Source organism: Calliopsis andreniformis, chromosome 12 (genome assembly GCF_051401765.1).
Source record: "Calliopsis andreniformis isolate RMS-2024a chromosome 12, iyCalAndr_principal, whole genome shotgun sequence".
Classification (NCBI taxonomy): Eukaryota; Metazoa; Arthropoda; class Insecta; order Hymenoptera; family Andrenidae; genus Calliopsis; species Calliopsis andreniformis.
In genome coordinates this window covers 883,017-901,761 of record NC_135073.1, presented here as the reverse complement: position 1 = coordinate 901,761, position 18,745 = coordinate 883,017, and the positions used below count along the sequence as shown (strand labels likewise).

Sequence of the window (18,745 nt, the reverse complement as noted above, 5' to 3'; positions counted from 1 at the left end):
ACGAAAGCGTTATTCGTGAACTGCCGTAAGCTCGCAGAGCATGCGCGAATGTGCCAGCTCCTGAGAGGAAGAACGGGTGGTCTTCCTGTTTTCGTCGAAAATAGACAGCGAAAAGACAGTCCAATCTTTCCGAATGGCCAACGGTGCTTATGTTTATTCCTGCCTGAATACTTCACATTGTTACTAGTCTAATCGGCAAAAATTAGTATATTTCATGAAACTGTTTTAATATTATTTATACATACATATGTACATACACTTTTTAAATGTGTCATTACGGTCTACATACTATACACAATGGTATGGGAAAACTTTACTACTTGATGTTTAAAATTTCACTATTTTTACACTACTAGACAAATTTGTTACATTCCTTGAATACTATTTCAAATTTGTCAAATTTCAATGAATGATAACTTTATTAAAATTCATTTAAAGCTGTTGCAAAAATTAAACTACTAAAATTTATATCTTTTACTCTTTCACTTCTTTGACTGATTTAATTTCAATTGGATCCAAGAGATAAAATCCTTCCTTAAAGTACGAGTTGACGTGTAAAAATTACTTGATGTTTGATCATTGTTATAGCGTACAGATGACAATTTTTGCAATTTTAACATATAGTATCTGGAACTTTCATCATTTTCCTTCAAAACCAGTAACACTACATCAAACGGACAGCTTGTAACAAAAATGTATTCATTTTTCCAATAGCATAATTTTCATTTCTTTTTAAATCATGTTATAGTTTTTCTTAGTTTTGTACCGTTCTTGATTTAAATTTATTGATTATGAAAGCTTCAATTTATTCGTTTAAAATTATTGTGATTCAGATAGTCACTTATTTTCAATAAAAAAATATTTTATTACAGCATTATTCTTTCGGAATCAATAATAAGTACATAAACCGTGAACGGGTATGTACAGAAATTCATATCTTCATAAATATAATTAAAGAAATTTTTGTTAACATTTCACTCTTTAACAAGGTTCATTTTTATAAATATTTAAAAATAATTATTTTCGATTTATTAATGTTTTTCTTCACAAGTCATATTTAATTGAAGACATTTTTTACAAAGTTCAGTTTATTTTGAACTAAAGATTAAAAGTTCTTAAACTAACTAAAAAGAGGAAGTTGCGAGAAATAATACAAAATAATTGAGGTATGTACTGGCAGGGGTGCAACATATCGCATATCGCGAAAAATTATAACCAATAAAAAATTTTCAATTTTCATCTAATTTCGTAAAATATATTTTAACATGTACATAAATGGACTGTAATTTTTCAATTCGAGCAATAGATTCTTGAGTATATACATATGTTAGCGAATATATGTATTATAATGCTGTAATTAAATAATTTCATAAATAGAAATTTTTTTCTCTCATTTTGAGATTTACGTTTCCGAATTTTGATAGTTTTCTTATAGAAGAGCTGTATGTATAATGCAAAGGGAGTGTATTCATATCCTATATTTATACAGAATGATTTTTACATTATACAGAACTAAGCTCCAAAAATGGGTATAAATAAAACATAAAATTAATAACCGTTTAAAAAGTTATGAATTTTATTAAAAAGTAAAATAAAATAAGATTAGAAAATACACATTTAACTATATGGAACTTCATGCAGAAAAAGGGGACTCCCATTTCTTGCAACATTTTAAACTCTATGTATCGAATTGTTTTACTAAAATCGTTCTATATAGAAATCTACATGTTGCTTATAAAATGTAGACATGTTTATGTACTACTAAATGAGTAATTTCTTTTATTTCAGTTATGAGTTCACATAAAAACAGTAAAGAAATAAATAAACATATTTGTAAAACATTAAATTTGCTATAGCATGTAAACTAGATTATGTCAATTTTTATATGTTTTTCATTTTAAAAAGTTGCCAAACCGCTAACAAATACTAATCAAACTATCACGACTCATTTAATAGATTTAATAGTCAGTATTACAATTGTTATACATTAGTAGCATTATTTATAATTTATCAATAATTATTTTTGGTTATAAAAAGATGTAAATATATGGACAAGTCATTCTCGCATCGGTAAACGAGTCAAATCAGGCATTCTCGATCCTGCAATGGTGGCACCTGTAATTATTAATTCCATTATTATTAATAAATTAATATTAATCTTAAACATTTAAGTTCAGCATTTTGTAACTTACTCAATAAAATTCCAGATATGAAAATGATACTAAAGATGCAATGTATGTTCAAGAAAAGTTTTATAAAACCAGCTATTAAATATGGAAGTAACCTTGTTAATCCGACAATCGTACCCCTGAAACATAGTACGATAGAGTTCATTAGTATCGTATAAGGGGAGAAAATAAATATTACTAAAAAAATTTGCCCAATAATTGTTTATCGAACCTTAAACCAGTAGAATAATTTTCAAGTATAAGTAACAGTGTCGTTGTACAACCGATCGCATATGTTGACAATATAATCGATGAAAGAACAATTCGTACAGTACTATGAATTCTAAGCAATAAAATTAACGATGCTGTCGCTCCCATTATTCCTGCAAACACTGAAAAGTTATATTAAAAGCAACAAGATCACTTTAATGCTGTTTTATAAATTCACTATTAGTAGGTAATAATTTGAAATGATCATTAAAAATTAATGCTAAAATGATAAACGCTAATAATAGAAATAATAGAACTTTTATTAATCGATGAGCGTATTTTATTTCAATTTGTAATTATTCGAAGTGTAACAGTATAATATATCGACTATAATATAATTTTCAACGTTGAATTAATAATTAAGAAGAAAAAACATTAATATACTCAATAAGACTTCAGCCTATAGTTTTTTGTCGTTTAGAAATTGATACCAAATTTTAAGTCTTAGCGAAGGATTAATAGTCAGACTTCGCAATAGCTTGCAGTTAATTATATTTTTCATTTAATTGGCTTTTATATCAACACTTTTTTTAGAAAAAAAATTTTTTTAATAACCCTTAGTCATTTTTACTTCCAGTCTTCAATGATTCAATGAATAAAATAAATCAATTACTAGAATAACATGGTTTATAATTTTTTCGATTGATCAAAGTTCTATTGTATTGAAATATTAAGTTAGGTCTTGCAATACTGGTCGGTGCTGGTGCCTGACTCTTTACTCACACCGACAAGTCACCAATAACTCCGGCATAGAATTGGGAGGGTTAAAAGGTAAAAATATTTACCTAGATATACTTTCCTGCCAATAATATCAATTCCCGCCAGCAGTAAAATTCCTCCTAATATGTAGCATAAGAATAAATATGACAGACGCCTAAGGTAATCTGTATTGATATCTTGACAATTGTGCAAAATTCCCAGCGCCATACTTTCGATGTTAATCATACAAGTAGAGTTTTTTTCTATTGGTTTATCGAGATTTTCAAATTCGTGAAGTAGTCGTGCGTTCCATAATGCCAACCAAACAATTCTAATTACCATTATTATCATTATTGTTAGTATTATTTGTATACGTAATTCATATACATACGTATATACATGCGTATTTACGTACAAACGTATGAGAAATTGTTCTAAACTATAAACTTCAGAAATCTTTTCAAATCTACATTTCGTCTTTGCTTGCTTTTGTATTTTTTATTAAAAATGTAAGCAAATCTTTTCATATCAAGATATTATCTATCCAAACCGGTTTATAATAGGTGCCAAGCTTTAAAGCGATTCTAACTACTAAAGATGACGAAATTGCATTCGAGGTACTGTTTTCGAGTTAGTTATTATGTTATTAAAAAAAACATCTAAAAATAAATACAATGCATATACAGCGTGGACCAAAATTGGTGGTACAAATGAGGTCAGAGAGATAATACAGCTAAAAATAAGACGAAAATCAAGAATAACAAACTTTCGATGGAGGCTTCGTCCTTGAGAAAAGTAAATTTGAAAATTAATTTAATACACGTACACGTGCAGTATTAACTTGCCTTTACTGAATGGTTACTAAGGTTTGCAGACGAACACATAGATGTAATAAGTGGTACTAATGAATTAAACATTTGAGTTTCAATCAAATTTAATGTATTACTTGTTAGTTCAGTTTACATACATTTTAAATTAGATTCTGTTCGATGTGTTGACCATTCTTCCGTATGCAAAGTTGTATTCTGCGAATTAAATTACGGCGAACTGCTTGCAGCACATTCTGCGCTTGTGCTCAAGGCTTATTATGATTTCGGAATACAGTATTTCTTTTACGTGTCCCCGCAGAAAAAATTCAGAGGCGAGATATCTGGTGACCGTGGAGGCCACATTATTTTTCCACCACGGCCGATCCAGCATTCAAAATGCTCATTTGAAAATTGACGTACATTCCTGGCATACGGTGGAGGAACTCCACAGTGGCTGACATTGTATCCTGTACATAAACGGTCATAGTAGCGATCTGTATTAAAATCCGTAACGCTAGGTTTCAGTTACGTATACATGTACTAAATTGGGCTCATTGTTAGTGATGTGGCACAGCGTGCGCGGCGCAGAAGCGCCTGTGTCGTAAGTAATTATCTACTTAATGAGTCTCGAGAATTTATAAAATGCGGTAAAACTTAATGAATTTTGGCCAATAAAACATTTTTTACGCTAGGCTCCTAATAAAATGTTCTTATAACGTGTTTAAAAGGAGAGCTATATCGAAACCTCTTTCTTGTCCACTAAATCCGTTGTCGGTTAGTACATGTGACCTACCGAAGATGTGCACGTGGTAGGAAATTCCATTGCGTTAATAACAGACACGGCAAAAACGACATATGACTCTTTTCGGTTATTGCTTAGGTTATTGATTAGTGTTCTGCGCTTTCGCGGAGACACACCTGTTAGTTTTCCAGCAGCCAGCGAATGCACAAAAGAACAATTTGGTTTCCAAAATCGCTCGAAGACTTCGAAATGCTATTATATCGCTGATTTCTCTGTCTCTCGCATTTCTCTCGTCTCTGGACCATTCGATCTGTTCGAATAGCACACAATCTACTATTCGTCTTAGAAACAACTGGAGGCTACTCCTTGATTGACCACTGGTTAACGTTACCTATGTAATGTGGCCGCCTATGACTATCTCTATCCTATCTATACTTTCTACAAATATGTACTCATAGTCATACTTGTTTTCGAGAATCAAGTCACCCTAATCTTAAGAAATGCGTCATCCGCGCCCTATGAACTAAGCGTCATCGCTAAACCTTAGATTATCTGGTAAATACGTTCCCTATCCCTACCACTGTCCTGTTCACAACCCTTAAATAGCCTAAACATTTTTACTTTAGAGAGAGATTCTGTCAAGAAGTCGAACAGTCTACATTTAAGAACAGTACTTTGTGAATAAACCTCTTTAAAAACCCAAAAGTTGGTATAAGTTCTTTCTTGTGCCCATTACACAAGAAAATTTGGTGTCAGAAGTGGGATTCCTTTCCATAAAAACGAGGAAGAATTCATCAAGAATTTAAGCTTCCTACGGTGACTACCGAGTCTTTAAATTTGGAAGGAACCAAGTGGTGAAGAAACTATTCTGGGGTATCAACCTAATAGTAATATCACCTTGCCGAGCGTGTGCAGACTTACGCACAGTAAGTGAATTTGCTGCTGTCTCGAGGTACTACCAGGGGTAAGAAGAGGAAAGTTCAACGTTTTGCTGTTTGGACATCTACAACTGAACTATTCAAGACTGGTCAACATCCTTCTACCGAATCCATCTACAGGACGCAGTCTCCATTAAGAGCAGCCAATATTGAAAATGCTACGTCATTTGTCTCTTATATTGTAAGTTGCAAACTGATTTATACGTCTCAAGTCTTCTATTATTTCTCTGTTTCCTAACTAGTACAAATAAGTCAAAATGACACAATCAGGAATATCAATTGAAATGGCTGAAAAAATGTTGATTACCTTCGATGGCACGAAATGTTTATTATATGAATTTTGTGATAATTGCGATAAAGCAATTTCTCTTGTACGCGAGGAATGTAAAACCATTTTATTTGTTATTATTGTGACTAAAATTACGGGAAAAGCTAGAGCGTTAATTAGAAACCGCGATTTCGCCAATTGGGCTGCATTAAAATCATATTTGTTAGATGCTTATTCAGATAAGAGATCACAGGGTCAATGGCAATTAGAGTTATCTTCCTGTAAGCAAGCTTATAACGAAGACGTCCTTTCTTATTCACAAAAGGTTGAGAATTGCCTAATAAGATTAACGAATGGTCTTGATGATAATTTATCGACTATTGAACGTAAAGCATGTGTAAAGCTTTTACAGAAACAAGCCCTTGATGTCTTCGTCATGGGTTTACGAAAAGATATTTCTATAATAGTCAAGTCGCAAAAACCTGAAACTTTAGAAGATGCTATTCAAATCGCTCAAGCGGAGGAAGTAGAACAAAAATCGCAATTAGAGATCGCAAGATTTCAGGGATTAAACTTAAGAGGAACAAAACATTGTTTAATTTGCAATCGAACTGGTCATACAACAATAGATTGCCGCTTCCGTGAACCAAATAGTGTAACACAAAGTTCATATTTTCGTAAAAACCCAAATGTCAGACATTTTAACATAAATTCTTATACGACAAATCGCAACGAGTCTTTTAATACCAAAATGTGCTCATATTGTAAAAATAAAGGCCACATTACACCTACACTAGATACCATCAACGTGAGCTAGTTGTATACTCCTTCGTTACCAAAGCTCAACAGTGTGAAAGACACGAGTGCAAGTGGGAGTCCGCATAATATTGCGGATCAACTTGCGTGTTGACGGCTGAAGAATAACGACGACTTGTTGTGGAAGACGACTGTTTATACAGGGTGTTAAAAAAAAACCATTCAATATTTATATGGTATATAGGATACATTGTACTGAGTAAAAAAGCTTTGGTAAACATAGGTCGAAAGGTCAACCGTTTCTGGGATATAAACATTTTTGTTTGTTATTATCATAATTGACTTACTACTGAATTTTCGATGTTTACAGAAGATTTGCCACGTGTCCACCTTTCATTTCTACACACACTTGGCATCTTCGTTTTGCAGAGTCGCGAACTCTCTCGAAAATTCCACATTTCTGTCGAATTGTTTGACAAGCATGGTGGATTCGATTACATAATTCTTCTAAATCATTTATCGGCGAGGAATACACTAGGCTTTCTAATATCCCCATAAAAAGAAGTCCAAAGGGTTTAAATCGGGGGATCGAGGAGGCCATGCAACTGGTCCACCACGTCCAATCCACCTTTGACCGAACACCATGTTTAAGTGGTCTCTCACATTACGCACAAAATGAGGTGGTGCCCCATCATGCATGTACCACGTCGATAATCTTTCTGCCAAAGGCATATCATCCAAGTACTGAGGTAATGTATTCACCAAGAAGTTGAAATAAGCAGCACCTGAAAGCCGATTTAAGAGTATTACAGGGCCAATAAGGCGATCTCCTACAATGCTCATCCAAACATTTAACGAGAAACGGTGTTGGTGATTTGTTTGAATAAATGCATGAGGATTCTCTTCCGTCCATACGTGAATATTATGGAAATTTGTAATTCCATTTTAAACACTAAAGTAAACATCACATGCGATAGAAGCAAGTAAGCCAATTATGATACTAGCAAACAAAAATGTTTATATCTCAGAAACGGTTGACCTTTCGACCTATGTTTACTAAAGCTTTTTTACTCAGTATAGTGTACCCTATATATCATATAAATATTGAATGGTTTTTTTTTAACACCCTGTATACAGTTGTCTTTTCGGAAGTATTTGATTTCTGAAGTCATCGATCCACGCGTGTGCGGAAACCAAGTCGTGCTAGACGCGTCTCGTTATGAATATTCTGGCACGCGCGTCCGAATATTTCTATTCTTGATTTCTTCATATAAGGTACAAAACTACTCATTGTCAGAGAGCTTTTTTGCCCTTTAAAATGAGATTGCTTTTGTAACATTCTACCATTGCCTACATATTGAACCAGATCAATGTAGGTAATTTGTTTTGGTCCAATATAGGTAACTTCACCAAATAATTGAAAATATTTTACTTTACCTTAGGTGTTTTAAAATCAATTCAGTAAATTGTGTACATTGTGTCTCACACAACTGGGAAAGTCTGGATCTTTAAAACGATTAGAGATAGAAAAAATAGAATGTAGCAAAATTAAACAATATCGAATGGTGGACAATCTGAATGCAATTTTATAAACTTCTATGCATTGGTGCATCTAAAAAGTGTAGCTGTATCCTTTTTTTTTAAATAGAATTTTACAGTTCTCATTGCACTGTTGTAATTACACTGCAACGTAGTGAATGCATTGTTTTAATTTCTACGAAAAAGTTTTAAGGTACTTATGTCCTAAACTTGATAGTTCAAAAATTATAACAGTGAAAAGTTTACTAAATTATTTCAGCGTATGTGTGCATTGTGTTGGAAATATCGAAAATTGAGAAAAGAGACATAACAAAAGTGTTAAGTAACGTAAAAAGAAATAAAAAAATGTTTAGACTGCAATGGAGGACCGTTTGAACATTGGTTGTAATTCAGTAAACTTGTAAGTGTTATACATAACTCTTGAACTATCAGATTTAAGACATAAGTACCTTAATACTTTTTTGTAGATGAAGAGTATTTATTTTTACAATGTTCTACACAAAGTGACAAGTCTTATTTCAAAACGCAGGGTTGCAACAGACTTGCCGCTCGCACCTCATGCTTCCAAGAAAATTCACGTGGCAAACCGTTCGTCTTCTTTTTTATTTTCGCGCGCGGATGCTGACCAATCAGCTGGCTCTTATTTCTACTTCCGTAGCATCTATTTTCTTGATTGGGCAAGCTTAATCTAAGAAACAAACACGGAACTTCGGTGGGCAGGCACCTCCATGGAAAACTTTGGTTACGCATCGGAATTTCCTTTAGACCCTCGCTCGACGACGTAGTTGACCTCGAGGTCCGCGGACGGCCATGCGCTTGCGAACCCAGCATTATTAACCCTTCCAGAAATCTAGGGTTTATGATGTCTGCTATATCTATTGAGGCTTAAAACGAGACTCGACAAAAATATGCACGTGAAAGAGAGGCTACCAAAAAAATACTTGGCTTTCTCAAAAATAGGTTTCCGTAGTCGCCGGCATCACAAACCCTGCCACCATTTGCACGCTAAATGTTTCATTCGCACATGTCGATGGCCGCTACATAGAGATTAAAAAACTACATTGAATAGCGTAACGAAAATTATAGAGTTCCATTTTGTAGAGATATCGAAATAGGGATTGAAAAACGAAATAATTATGGTTACGGTTACGGTACTCATCTATGAAAAATAGAAGTGTTATTTTGACTCATTTCAACCGAAATGTATGAGAGGCTTTCCTCTAAACATTACGGTCGCAACAGAAATTAACTCAGGAATTGCGGTCACGATACCAGTCTATGTGATGAGAGAAATGGTCCTTTTGACTATCTGAATCCATGGAGTTGAAATCGAAATAGAAATCGGAATGCGTTATCGGTTTCTCTACGGTAATTTTTCCGGTACCGTAATTCCAAAGTACCGAAATTCTACTTTAATACCTGTGGAGGAACGGCTGGTGACCCAAAGCAGTTGATCGTTTTGTATTTCTCTTATGAGTCAATTGGAAAATTGTGACCGTAATCTTGAAACGTTTCATTTTCCGTTGCACGTCTTTTTACACAGTACGGCTTATATGAATTTTAGTATAAATTAAATACCTTTCTGATCATTCAAGAAGAGAGAAGACAGAGGCGTCTTTTAATAACATGAAATTAAAACACGACAAGAAGTTATAATACAAATACATATTTTGTAACTGTAAACTTTCGATGACAAAAAAATAACTAAGGCCAATTTCCTCAGCCAATTCATCAACTAAATTAATTCCGATGTTTATGTATTGTTTGATAATTTCGTGTTTTTTTAATATAATATATATAAGCTGTTGACAAAAACTGCCTGTAAAAATTTATTTGGAGCTACATACTTTCGTTTATGTTTCTTGATCACACTTCTTTGGCATCCGTTGAAGAAATGTTTTATTTTAATTTGTAATAAATATATAAAGATAAAGATAGATAAGGATTATTTAATAATCTTAATGAAATAATATTAAATATGTTATTGTAAATAATAACCTTATGTTAATAATCAATATGTAAATTAAAATTAATCATTTATATTACTGTATCATTGCAAAGACTGACATTGTACCTTCGTTTAGATGTCGGTCCTCTACCGGTCAAATGGAAAACATACCGAAATGGGTTCGACACCCAAAGTGTTAAAAAAAATTTGCAACATTTGCATTTTATAGATGCACCAATGCATACAAATCTATACAATTACATTCAGATTGTGCATCAATCGATATCGTTTAATTTTGCCTTATCGCATTTTTTCTATCTCTAATCGTTTTAAACATTCATATTTTCTCGGTTATGTAGAAGACCCTGTATAGTTAAATGTTATACATACTATTTACTTTAACCCTTACACTGTAAACGTTTTTTCTACTACATATCCCACTCTATACACAGAAGTCATTTGTATCAGACACATTGTTGACTGAATAAAAGTTTTTGAAAAATTTGAAAAAATTTATGTACCCGAAACACGCTAAACTCGCAATTTAAATAAAAAATGTATGCAATAATTTATTTGTCAAGGGTTTGGCACACATTTGTTGATGAGATATGCGGGCTTTTAAAAATGCTGTGAAAAATGACTCCTGTTTACAGAGTACAGTTTAAAACAACTGAAGGACTTACAGTTTAATATTAAAATATTAGATTCTATTAGACAGTATAATCTTAGTTCTATATACTTCATGTATAATGGATTAACGTCTATACTATGAATGATCTATGGTCGTTTTCTCTGCGTGTGTTATCTCGATGTTATGATGATCTGTGTGTGTGGGGGTGACTGCCTGTGGTACAGAACACGTTACTAACAAAAGGTTCAATAAAGTTCCACGTTTATACAAATGCACGCAAGTCATCCCTTTCTTAAAATCCAACATCCCATCAGATTCTCAATTGTTAAAATAGACTGCATTAAACGTCAAATAATGCTATACAATTGTGATTATTGCATTAACGAAGTTAGTGTATAAAGCTTCCTTCAAATTAATCAAGTAATTTGAATTTAAGCCATCTTATTCACGTAGTTTGATGTCAAGTATATGTTCACACAATTCAAGTTCGTCAAAATCAAACAGCCAAACTACAAAAAGTGTTAGAAGGGATCATATACAAAGCATGTATATTTCGAAACGTTCCAGTTACTTGAGTACTGCTAAAGAGATCGATTAACTGTTGCAATTGATGGGAAGTATACTCGATGCATTGTAGAAAATATAAACTAATACATCTACCAATTCAGAAAATGAGAAGAAGACATATGAATTATATTAATATGTATCTTTTAGTAAGCATTTTTTTAATTACCTTTGTATTTTGTGTATACAGTGCACTGATTTTCATTAACAACAATTCTTTTAATGAGTTCATTATCCTCTGTTACTGGACAGAACGTTTTCTCCTATCGCTGGACAGTATAAATCTCAATCTTGTGTAGTCCTATTTGTATTGGTATTTGTTATTTTGGTTTCAATTGTTAAATGATATGTCTAAGCAGCATGAATAGTAAGAAAAAAGGTTCGTGAAATGAAAATAATAAATATATAAAATGAATTCTACGATGGAGACGCCTAAAAAGATATTAAAGGTGCAGCCATGTACTAGTTCTGTCTCTAATATTTATCAAAACATTTTCAAACCTCACCTGATGCTAAAAGGAAGTAAACTGAAACAGAGATAAGATGCTCTGAGAAAAGCGAAATCATCTATCCATAAATTATTGACTAAAGAAATAGGGAATAAAAAAATTAAAGAACACGGAAAAAAACTTAGGAAATAAGCTTAAAATGAAGAGAACATTAAAACTAAAAGAGATAATCGCAAAGACAGTGCAGCTTGTATAGAAACCAATGAGGAAGATTGGATTCTGTGTTCAAGCTTAATCAGCGAGAGAGAGGGATTGGGAGTCGAGGTAGTTCGGTGATAATTAAAGGTCGTGTGTCGGTGAGAAAATACATGAGCAAGATTTTTTTATTTGTGGCTCTTTTTTATGCAACTTTTTTATCATATTCGTGACATTTTTCTTAAAATGATACTAAACACGATATAATTTAGGTTATATTTATTTATATTAAGCATATAATTCTAGGAAACCATACGTTTTACAGTCTGTACCATAAGAACGTGGACGTGATATTTGTGAAATTTGATACCTAATGAGTCAAAGATTGTACTAGTCAAAACGTACAAAGTCTCCTCTAATACGTAGTGGCCCCTGTTCTTTTACTATTGTTTCTGTCACTGAGAAGTTCAGATGATTTTGAGATGAGTGCCGTATACGCTAAATGATTTGAAGCGGTCTTTTTGTGCCATCACCCGAAAGGATCAAAAACGAGTGTTAGAGATGAAGCAGAATATCTATAACAAAATATAAACAAGTCTCTCGAAAAATTGTTTGAAAGTATGCCCAGACTTTATTAAGCAATAATTGCTAATGACAGTGATTGGACACATTATTAATTGTCCACATTTTTTACAAAAGATTTATTTGCACTGAGGTATCGCGTCCATGCTCAAATGTAAGGTAACATACGTAGGGAATAATGCGTTTGTATATATATAGAATACCAGCATTTTTAAGCTCATTGGTAGTATTAGTAACTTCAGCAGAAACACCTGATGTAGAGTCGATGTTCTTACAAGAAGCCAGAAGGTCTTCTTCTTTACAGAGAAAGCAGGAAAGCTTCTCTGTAGAAAGGTAAATCCAATAATTGGTACTGCCAAAGTTTAGCTGGAGGATCTATGGTACAATAGAAATATCTTCAGGATGAACGTGTACTTGTCTTCTGAAGCTTAATATGTGAGAATATCCGGGGTCATTCATGCCAGCTCTGATAAACGTGATTTGAGAGGATAATCGAATATTTTGTTTCTTTAGAAGATCTTCAATAACGTAATGAGGGATTATGGGACACACGTTTGATAAAATAATACGTTTCGCTTTAGGAATGAGAGGACGAATCTTCAAGACATCTGAACCAATATTAACCCTGTTCAACGGTCGAATGTTTATGCCGCCCCTACCGCCGTACTAACCGCTAAACTAGTTCCAAAGTTAATTTGAAGCCAGTCTTAATGATGGGGATAAAACTTTTACATTCACCGCATAAGAGATTTTCACATTTATCTTGAGAATACTGTAGTTATCATGACATTATCATTGTTTTTTCCGTACGCATACCAGACAAATCATGGAATTCAATTTTGTCAGAAATTAAGTATCTTATAAAAAATTTGTATTCTTTATTTTCGGTTTATTATTACATGTAGAATCATGCTTTCTCGGTTGTATCATCTTTTACATAAACTTGTTTTAAGTTAACAATTCATAAGAAATATGCATTGGCACGAGATATTTCACAGAATGTCATCTTTTGATCTTTAGACTCATCCCTCAAACTTTCATAAAAATTTTCGAAGATCTCACCGAAGAATCTTCTTCCGAGTCGGAAAGTGAAGATGTCTATAATATCAAAAAGACTGCGTGTGACTCAGTGCCGCTTGTCGCTGATTTGAATCTAAGCGTTACAAGCTTCTTCTCAAAGCTGCCCGAAGCGATCCGAAGCATCGAGCTCACCTACTGTTGGCGTGACAACAATCTCTCGGAATGACTTTTTGCGGAACTCTTATGGGATATGATCGATACACGCAGCTGGTACGGTTGTGTGTGTAGTGGAGGGGTAAATTCTCAAAACTCGTGTGTCAAATTTGGGTATCACGGATTTCTAGATTAGGTGTCGCCTGGTGTACACAAGCCGAACTAAACTTGTCACTTTTTTACTCTGTTTTATCCTTAACCTGACAAAAAGCACTGCTGAAATGCCATTATACTTTTCGTCTTTACATTAGAAGTCTTTGAGCAGGGAAAGAACTTATTCAATAGAGGAAGGTTTAGTCGAGTGCGCTCTGATCATGATTTTGTTTAGAATAATCTCTAAATTACCTGAAAATGCTTTGATTTCATGGCTGTGAATTTGTCGATTTCTGATTTACTTTGAACAATCATATTACCGAATATTAGCAGAATCCGACTAAATCATGGACAGAGTGCATGCGATTGAATCTTTATCGAATAAGCCCTTTTCCAGTTCAAACTCTTCTAATATAAGGACGAAACATATAATGGCATAAACCTCTGTTCCCGTCTAATTTTGTCGGTAATGTCGCTTCTCTGACATATCTGATTCTAGAGAAAAAGCTGCTCTACTACACAATCTGACAATGTCGCTCGAAATTGCGTGCATCTCGCATTGGGTCTCGGCCGAGTTACGAACTGATGTCCTGACAAATCTTTAAGACTTTTCTTTCGAAATTTCAAAATAAGTAGCTGTTATACTCCATTGCCGCCGCTCATTGTCAGTCTGTTCTGGCTATTTAACACGACTTCTGCCAATAGAATAGTAACAATTCAGAAGTGAAACCTTGAAAGCAATTTCGTTATTCTTGATTTTCATTTTATACTGGTATGTAAAATCTTTTCTAAAAATGTTGTATGCCTTTCGTCAAACACCCTGTAGATGTAATTATTAATTACAGAAAATAAATCTATTACCCAGGAATTTGTAAAAGACCAAGGCACATTCCCAACATGGTAACGCGCCTAAATTGTGGTTTATATAACAATTGTATGCGTTTATATGTCTTCATGAAGAATTTTAATATTGTCCTAAACGAATTGTGTATGTCATCTTCATCCTCATCATCTGGCTGAACACAATTATCTAAACTGCTTATCTAAAATAACGAAATTATGCAATGTACAAGCTATTCCATCAAAAACAGTGATACATCATTTTGGCATATCAAAGACTCCCTCTAATCGTAATGAATATGCATCTACAGGGTGATTTTTTCACTAGTGGACTCTAAAGCGGTGCCACCGCCTAAACATCATAACAGAGACCCTATCCATCTACCCGATAAGCTATTGAATGTGTAAAGTTGCAAATGCTAAGCATCCACGAAACAAAAAGAATCGCTGCGAAATATTTACACGTTACACGCACACAAATGTCTTCGCTGCAGTAGCCGTCGTTGTCAATGACACATTCAATAACTTATCGGGTAGTGGGGCAGGGTCTCTACTGTGATGTTTAAGCGGCGACATTGCTTTTGACTCCATTAGCGAAAAAATCACCCCGTATTTCTAGAGTATTCGTGTAAAATGCCGGCTCAAATTCTGTAAAAAGTAAAATAAACGGGGGGCACTTTTGAAGGATAGATTCTATACATAAAAACAGTGAAAAAAGTTCAAACGTACGTATATCTGAAAATGCATATTTCTTTAATTACATGCTACGTTATATGGGATAAAACGCTGACCCATTTCTTGCTTGTACGATTTGCTATCCCCTTTAAGACTATACTAGGGCCAAAGTTATTCCGATCTTTTAAACGAGTGGTGCATGCTTATGCGCCTCATACCTTACGTGATATAAAACTGCGCAGAACTAAAAAGTAAACATGTGTACGTAAACTTTTGATTGCTTTTGTGTCTAGAATCTATCCTCCAGAGATGTCTCACGTGTTTGGAAACACCCTGTATGTATATGAAAAAGTTGTTCACAATATATTTCAAGATCATTAAAATTGATGAAATGGTCCTTTTTCTGAATAACTACCCCGTATCTTGTATTAACAACTGTGTGTGCTACAATTTAATCAAATAAACAGTTAGAAACTTACTGTAGCATGCAACAGTAAGATTCGTTAAATTAATGAAACGATCGACAAGAGTCCTAGCGACCATATTGCATATGGTCAAAATATAAATCGAGAATATAGCAAAATATAATAATATACAATATATGTTACAGTTTCTGTAATCAGCGAAAGAGTGGGAAAATAGCAGAGAGAGTCGATGCGGTCAAAATCGTTTGAATTGGCTGTGCGTAGTACGTTCCAAAAAACGTAGGATTCTTAAAATTAATAATTAACATATACTGCGTCGCTGATCCCGTCTTTAATGTATAAGGTGTTCCATTTAAGCTAACATAACGAAATATTTCGCAAATAATTACCTACAACAAAAAAAAAAGCTCAAGCACAACATTCACGATATTAAGGGAAGATTAAAATGATATTATTAGTTCTTTAATATGTAGGCGTTTTCAAAGTTATTCCAAGGTCACCTTTTATGTTTTGAATTGAAGTATGTATTTTTGATTACGGAATCCTATTCTATGTAGAAATACGAGCAGCTTTTGTTTGAAACAGTTCTTTGTACGATCTTTATCTTTTAAGATATTTAAAGAAACCATTGCGAAATTATATTAATTTTTCACTTATTTTTAACTTGAATTCTATTGTGACAGTTGATGAGAGTGTAAAAAAGAAAGGCTTTCGTCCTGGGTCTGCTAACGGATTCATCAGTAAGACTACCTAGATGACCCTCCCTTAATCGCTGGTATGGTCAAATCAGGTCAGAAGTTGTATTTGTAGAAAAGGATAAATACTGTCTGTATTTCGAAAGAAGTTTCCTGGTGGTCGGGACCTCTAACTTACGACCTCTAACTTAGTTATTATGGAAATTACGTACAATAAATACATGAATAAATTAACAGAATATAATCTCGGATTGTATCGTGGAATTCTATTCCGTTATTGTAGACGGTGAGATCGAAATACTACACTACTGTCACTCCCTGATTGTATGTTTCTTAATTTTGAAATAAATACAAATTATAAAAAATCATGGGTAAAATTAACTGATATTGCTACTTTTTCTCCCCTTTTAATTCTTTCTCCTTCGTCGAGAGCTGCCAACTACAATGCAAGTTGTGCCATTCCATACACAAATCATATGTATACAAAAACTATATTGCATTATTGGTAGCATTCAAAGGTCAGAAAATAAGGTTTGTTACTATTGCCAGAGCATTATAACGAACAACGATAACGATAACACCCGACAATCAGAATGTAAAATGTAATAATCGGATATTTACTTCAATTCACCGTACCAATAATGGCGAATATTACACTACGCAGAAATGATGCAACGTTTTTGTATACAAGAAATAGAATAATTGTATATTGCTATAAAACGCTGAATTCACAACAAAAAACTCTTTATTTATCTGAAATAAAAACATTTTTTGTTAGAAACGGGGGGAGGGGGGGGGGGGGGTTGAATTTTTATAAACAATTCGTTTTTTCAGCATTTTTTTAAAGCCATCTTATAAGTCTTGAAACACAGTACAACTTTTATATGCAACATTTTTTTATAGCGCTTATACTTTGTGAGCTATAAGCACCGAAATGAAAAGAGCGATTTTGATTAAAGGGGTAGTTTCTCCCTTAAAGGTGCGTATGGGCAGCTACTTTATAGATACTTATAGGTACGGTACAATTCTTACGTACGACCATAGAATAATTGTACAAAGTTTCATTAAAATCGGCGATTAACACTCACCGAACTTCCCTTGTGAGTGCATACAATATTGATCGCAATCATAATTCCTTTCATATGTCAAAGAAGTGACTAATAGCCATAATTGAAATTGCATAAAAGTTGTTGCGAATAGGTATAAGTTGTCATTGTAACTGATTCACTCGCATCGTTACACGGATTATGTTTATGACAAACCCCAATAACAGGCTTGCCAAATATCAGAATTTCTAATTTATCCAAGGGGCGCCGAAGGAACGAATGCATCCGTGTCTGATGCGAGTGGGTTGGCGTGTTCAAATCATTGTGAAATGGATAAATCCGGCGAGTGTATTAGGAGAAGGAGCAGAATATTGTGAAGGTGAGGGTGAGTGCGGCCATGAGTGTTTTGAGGGGAGAGCTACAGCGGAACTTGCTCTTAAAGACAGAAAAAGAGATTCCATCACCTACACAATCAGACAAGTTTGAGGTAAATGAGCATCTGGTATTGGGTCCCTTCAGAGCCGAACACCGGTTGTTTGGCACGCCTCAGAGATCTTCTTTCGAAATACAGACAGTAGATGACTACTTTCGGGAAAGGGGTACGTAGGAAAAAGTCCCTCTAGTAATGAAGTATTTGTGGAGAAGGTGCCACTACACTATAAATTTTAATAAAAGTTGCAATTGCAAGAGATACAAACTTTTATTTGTTTCTTATAAAGCTTTGAGAATGTTTCCATAATATTTTACCAACTACACTAACAATAGACATTTGTTACTTTATGTTTAATGATACAGACTCATTGCAGTGTCATTTTTTGATACAAGAAAGTCATATTAAATGCTTAAAATGATGATTATGCCTTATGGAGTTACCTTAAAGGCCTAAGGTAGTTATGTGACTTTTCAAGATTCCTTGGTCCACTGTTACAGTTTTCGTTATAAAAATAATACTCCCTACAGACACGTAGGTAAGACACTGCCTAATGCATGCGAGATGGAGCCACACTGTGATTTCCCCTGCACTACACATACTACTGCACCAGCATGTACGTGAGGTCGGCCCTTTGGACTACTTCGGATAGCCTTAAGGTGCAGATACACTAGCAAGTAACTTGCGACATTTCTTACGAGAGCTACTTGTAGAAGTGTACTTGTAGAACTTACTATCTGCAAGAATTCG

The 18,745-nt window shown here is 33.9% G+C and overlaps 1 protein-coding gene across 1 annotated transcript in view; it reads right to left on the bottom strand.

Annotated features, from left to right (window-relative positions):
* Positions 1-2,031: 2,031 nt before the first annotated feature.
* The window catches only part of LOC143186082 (synaptic vesicle glycoprotein 2A), a 34,506-nt gene continuing 17,792 nt past the window's right edge, over positions 2,032-18,745 (bottom strand). Inside the window, exons 4-8 of the mRNA XM_076389482.1 lie at positions 14,746-14,927; positions 3,224-3,468; positions 2,401-2,560; positions 2,193-2,308; positions 2,032-2,115 (exon numbers count right to left, since the gene is read on the bottom strand). Coding sequence (XP_076245597.1) covers positions 2,057-2,115; positions 2,193-2,308; positions 2,401-2,560; positions 3,224-3,468; positions 14,746-14,927 — 762 coding nt within the window. The 3' untranslated portion in view covers positions 2,032-2,056. The remainder of the gene's footprint in view (positions 2,116-2,192; positions 2,309-2,400; positions 2,561-3,223; positions 3,469-14,745; positions 14,928-18,745) is intronic.